The sequence below is a fragment of the Halyomorpha halys genome, unplaced genomic scaffold (genome assembly GCF_000696795.3).
Source record: "Halyomorpha halys isolate HHAL.00 unplaced genomic scaffold, Hhal_1.1 Scaffold1038.1, whole genome shotgun sequence".
Lineage (NCBI taxonomy): Eukaryota > Metazoa > Arthropoda > Insecta > Hemiptera > Pentatomidae > Halyomorpha > Halyomorpha halys.
The window spans coordinates 166,529-172,687 of record NW_027108334.1 but is presented as its reverse complement, the minus strand read 5'-3'; the positions used below and the strand labels follow the sequence as shown (position 1 = coordinate 172,687).

At 29.4% G+C, this 6,159-nt stretch overlaps 1 protein-coding gene across 1 annotated transcript in view; it reads right to left on the bottom strand.

The window, feature by feature from the left end:
• Positions 1-6,159, bottom strand: part of LOC106688006 (zinc finger protein 431) — a gene marked incomplete at its 5' end in the record, with an annotated part of 52,672 nt that overhangs the window by 7,778 nt on the left and 38,735 nt on the right. The window contains 4 exon segments of the mRNA XM_067046676.1: positions 937-996; positions 1,919-1,963; positions 5,189-5,236; positions 5,470-5,520. Coding sequence (XP_066902777.1) covers positions 937-996; positions 1,919-1,963; positions 5,189-5,236; positions 5,470-5,520 — 204 coding nt within the window.

Sequence of the window (6,159 nt, the reverse complement as noted above, 5' to 3'; positions counted from 1 at the left end):
CTTCCATACTCAGTTCAAAATCTCATTGAATAGAATATATATCCGAGATGTATCACTAACTATACTATTTTATATTAACAACATTATATAGTTAAACTTGCCACCTCTCAGATGGCAGAACGATGTAGGAGGTAATGGATTTCAATTGCTGGGGTGAATGGAAAATGACAATAACAGAGCCAATGGTTGAGCAACCATCGGCTCAAGATCTGTAGAAGTCCTGGAACTTAATATGTTGGTCAACAAGTTCACTACAATAATATAATTTGGCAACTTTAACAAAAATTTGATGAAATGACACAGGATAATTAAAAACAAAAAACACCAAACTGTACCACTTTTCAACAACCAATGGACCAAAGTGGATTCAAAAAATCAAGTTCCATTGCCCTACAACTCTACTCTTGTATGTGGTAGCACAACAAAAAGAAATCCTTGCGACATTGAAAAATTTAAATTTCATTGATGTATTATTCTTAGCTCCACCAAGAAGTTTTTACCAATGAAGAAGAAGGTGAAAGATAAGTTGAGGAACCAACCACAATAAAGCATGAAGAAGAGATGGACAAAAGAGAATTAAATAATTGGTTTTTTGTTTATTATAACAATTGAAATAATTGTGATTAGTGTTTCAGTCACGGCAGCAAATATTGCTCTTACAACATCTGAGAGAAGAAGTAGTGAATAACTTTCTACAAAAGTCTCAACAAAAAAAAAAAACTGACTTATTAAAAAAATTATTAGTTCTTAAAACTTAAAACTGTCAAATTTCCAATAAAATATGTATAAAAGTAGTTATGTATATTCATATTGATGAATTTTTTTTTTTATACCTGATTTTCTAGTAGCTTCTGTAATCCGAACACCCCCCTCCCCCTACAGTTTGGATTACCGAGATTACACAGTATATGTAATATTATAAAAGGAAAAACTCACGAGTCGATTCAGTTTCCATGGTCTTTTCTTCATTAGTTGAAACATCCCAATTATTTATATCTGAAAAAGCAAACAAAATAAATGATAAATATACAGTTCATGGTAAAACTACAATATATCTGTATCACCCAAGCCAATGTGTGCTTCACTTTGCTTACGATAAAAATGAGCACATTAGTGGATTGTGTAAATTGATTTCTAAATCAAGCATAAATATCTAAAAGCAGTAATGAAAGATAGTAGAAATTGAGACTTGAAATCACAAAAATCCTATAGGAACGGTAAAATTGGCTGTTCCAACACCAAAAATTAAAATTTTACACTCCTTTCCTGAAATATTGTAACTTTTTAGACTTATTCATTTTATTTATTGATGATGCTAAATAATATTTGTAAATAAATCTGAAATATTTATTTAGGTACAACTACAGAGCATCTCATTGAGGGGAGTATGTGTGTGTGTGGGAGTTATGGAAAAATATGAAAAGTTATTAGTGGGTTTAGAAAACATGTTGAAATAGACAAAAGAATTTATATCTTATATGGAAATAGGATTTTACTAAACAGTAGATATTTGGGAAAAATTATCAATTTTAAATTCAAATACAGAATGGGCTCCACAGTTTTGCTGAAAAATATCACCAGCTTTATTTTTAATAAAAAATATGGTCCAATGATTTAAACTTGTGCCATGAATCCTCTGAAGTGTTAAGTTGTAGGAATAAGTAATGCACGGATCCCTAAAATGTTAACAAACACATAACCAACAGGTGAACATCTCAGAGGTAGACCAAAGCATAGGGGGGAGCATCAAAACGTAAGATGGAAATGAGGGGCAAAGAGAAAAGCACTATAATGGATGAATGTAAAAGTGGTGAAATATTAGACGGGTAAAGATAAATATGATAAAATTAAGAATGGTATACTTTGTAAACTGCACTGGCATTTCCATGCAATGGTCGATAAAATAAACCTAGCTCACCTTCATCCTGGATAACCATTTCTTGTTCCACTTGAGTAAGTTCATCTGCAGACATGATAATAATAATTAAAGCAAACCAAGAATAGAAAATACTTCATTTCAAATACAATATATTCAAAATTAGGAAATACTGCATGTTTTCACTAATAATAATAATAATTTCTAAATATTGAAAAGTACAAGTTTGTAATAAATTATATTAAAAAATACCATCATTTTTAAACAAAGTGAAGTCGAATACTGAGGATCTTCCTGGGGTGACCTGTGGTTTTTGTTTTAATTCTAAAAGATAATTGGTCCAGTAATCTTAGAAAAAACAATTGGACAGTGGAAGGAAACATTTTTACTTTTCACTTAGCTAAATGGATATTGTTGGACATACACGTTGTGAGGTCCCCTTTGTCTAAATAAGCAAGCCAAGCAAAATGGCAACATCCTAGTTCAAAAACAAAAGGTTGTAAGAAACTTAAATTATATATTTAAGGCGAGTATGTGCCCGGGATGTGGCTGCAACTTTTTCACTAAAATCGACCGCCTGGAAGTGACAGATTATAGAATCGATTTTTCACATTTTTTTAATTTTCTCTAGAAACGGCTTTAACGATTTTGATAGAACTTGGTGAATCAATGAGCTTATATAATTTTATAAATAACTAAAGGAGGAAAAAGGAAAAATGTAGTTATTCGATTTGAGAGGGAATACGATCTACGTGCTCACTATTGAGTTATAAGTATGAATTTTCCTACAGCGGATGTTTTTCCAATTTTTCTTAGATCCCGCACTTTTTCTAGTTTTCTATGAAAAACAACTGGTCAATTGAACAGTTTCGTTCTATGATCAGAAGAAAATAAAATTTTACCAAATAAATTTTGAATGATTAATAGTGGTACTATCAATCCATGATTTGTATGGGATCTAACAAACCGTTTTATGTGAGGAAATTTCAGACATACTGAAATGGAAGGTTGCCTGAAGGACTAACAGAAACACTATTTCTAAAACAAGTAACTTGTTTATATGTTCAATTCTATACAACTGTTTACCAGTTTAACACGTTCATTACTTTTATTTTTTCTTGGTTCAACAGAATACTGAAAAGAAAGTAAGGCGGGGTCCTCCTACTTACACAAAATTCCACTCCTTGGGAATTTTTTTTATTTAGCAACATAACTCTGTATTTGATTGATATTAATGATGTTATGGCATTAAATACCATATTTGTCATTTATAGTTTGGTTTTTTTTGGTTTGCCTCAGCTAAAATTACAAGTTGAATAAAATTTCATTTCGACTAAACACGGTGAAAACATTTTTTTTTTTCACGATTGTAGACAGACACAGTTTGGGAAGAGAAAATTCAATAAAAAAATTGTACAAAACTGGATCAGGGATCATACTAATAAAATTAAAGTAAAATGGGTTTAAACTGAGAGTTAAAACAAAAACAAAGGTTAAATGAAATCAAAAGAGAACAGCAGACGTAAATAGTATTGAGCATTAAGAGTTGAGAATGCCAATCTACCTAATTAGTTATAATATTTTCACTTTTTGAAGACAGGTTTTTATTGTTTAAATAAAATAATTTGTATCCAAGTTAAGTCTCAAAATACTCTTTATTATTTCTTTAAATGTACTACGTTTCCGCCAACCCGCCCATCCCCAAGGACAATCTATTAAATAACAGCTTTTATTATACATTTATTTTTAACAAATAACATTATTACTAATAAATTAGCATACCTTAGATATAAATTTACACCTCGCATCTACTAATTTAAAAATGTTCTATTTTTCCCAGGTCATTAATTTCAGTCAAATTACCCTATGAAATAATAAAACAATTGGGAATCATATTATTTTATTAATAAACTTGTGTTAGCTTATGTCTAAACCTACCTAAATAGGTCTTAAGTCATTTTTCCATTAAATTTTCAAACTTTTAATTACAGATTAACTTGGTCTAAATTTTTATTTCTTTTATTATTGAAATTTATATCAAAGTTAACTGTAAATAGTGACATAAAATTTAACCCTATAATTTATAAATTAATTTTACTTAAAATCTCTGCACAGTTCAATTTTCTTTTATATATATTTATTTTATTGCATTACGATTTTTTTTGAAAATTATTATGGAGAAGTCAATTTATATTCAAGCAAGTAGGGTATTTTAAATTAGTGATATAATATGGTTGAGCTTAAGATACATGAGAGGAAAATATTAAAAAATTGTTTTGGCCCGAAAAGAAAATAATGACAAAGATATACTATGATCCCAAGAAATAATGCCTTAATGTAATCAGAAACACGTGAAAAAAGTAAGCCAGACTTGAGCGGCTAAGAGTAAGGTACAGAGAATGGGCTAAAAGTAAAAAATAAAAACTGTACACAAGTAAAAAATTCACTTGCAAATTAGTCTTTATCATAATCATTTTTTGCCACAAAATGTTTTTTTTTTTTTTTTTTTGAGGAAGATAGGGTGATGATTAATAAAACTATGAAATAGCATAAAAAACTATTTAATATTAACTAATGATTCCCACTACTTTACAGCGCTAAATGAGAGTGGGGCGAAACATTGGTGAACAATAAATAGTTTTCTTTTACTATTTTGATAGCTTTATTAACCGCCACCTGGACTATCTTCCTACAATCTACTTTATACGGTCAACTATCTTCTTCCAATAAAAATTATTTTAGTTCTTCGACTAGAGTTTACTAACTAAATAACCAAATACGTTAATTATTTCATAGCTTCTCCCATAATTAGTGCAATGGATTTGTTATTTATCTTTATGGATTTAATTAAATGTTGTTTGCATTTCACAATGGTAACTAGGAAATGGATATGTTACGAAAGGATCGATATGCTTCTGATACTGATATATGTATGACATGTACTAAAAAAAAAAAAAAAGGTCGTAGGTCCAAAAATGAGGTAAGCATTACAGTGTGACAGCCTAAATTATCGAAAGACATTATTGACACCACCAACATTTAAAATAAAATGTACAAACACTAATATCGGACAGAAAATCCTGGTATCACAAATATTGGAAGTTTTTTTAAAAACAAAATATTTCATTATTGAATATGTTTCTTTTCAATATCTGTCTTCTTTTGTTTTTACCCAAACCTTAAAAATACCAATCAATACTCATAGATCTTTAATAAAACATAATCACCATTGAACGCACATAGATCTTTAATAAAAAATTATTTTACTCAATAATTAGAACAGGTTTCATATTAATTCAATATTTCACTCACCATAATAAAGATCTTGTGTCTCCTCTTCTTTGATAAAAATTGTGGGAACTGCAAAACAAAGAAAGATTCAATAATCATTAAATTTCAAGGAACAAGTTTTGTATCTGCACTCATTCCTTGATTTAATTACTTTCTAAATTAATGGAAAATAATAAAAATTGAATTGGAAATAATAACAAAAAAAATTTAGAAAAATGATTGGTCCTTTTTAAGCAAAGCTATAGCAAGATTTGAAGAACAAATAGACAAATAGAATGTCTTATACAATAATTTTTTCTCACCTTCATTTGGTACAAGCAACTCGTTCTCTTGTTTCATTTGAATAAGCTCACCTGCTGATATAAAAATAAAATTTTAAACAAACAAAATGAAAGGAATGTTTATAAATAATTTGAATTCTTGTTTGAGACTGGTTTGTTTTATCAATTATAATAAAAAATATCCATTTAGTCTCAATATGTTTATTTCCTTATTTCTCCACTCCACGTATGATTGATAAAGGGAGTGATAAGGTCATATTACAAAATGTAAATGGAATAATATTAGAAAAAGTAATTGAGTTAGATTAGAAATAGGTCAATAAGCTAAAATATAATCTCACAAAGGCAGAATATTCTGAAACTTTTTGACAACATTCTAACGGTGATATTTAGAATGAGTTATCCTTGAAAATGACCAAAAGGGTCGAAACATAAGAGTGGAGAGTTTTTTATTATAATTGATAAAAGGAATACTTGAAGAAGTTTGTCGGGGGGGTGCGGTCAGCAAAGAACAACATAAATAAACAAAACCATATTTATTTAATTTATGCCAACGTTTAGACCTGAGTTTCAGGTCTTCATCGGGGGTTGTGTCGTAGAGGAGGGAAAGATTAGTACTCATGAGTACTAATCTTTCCCTCCTCTACAACACAACCCCTGATGAAGACTCATGAGTACTAATCTTTCCCTCCTCTACAACACAACCCCTGA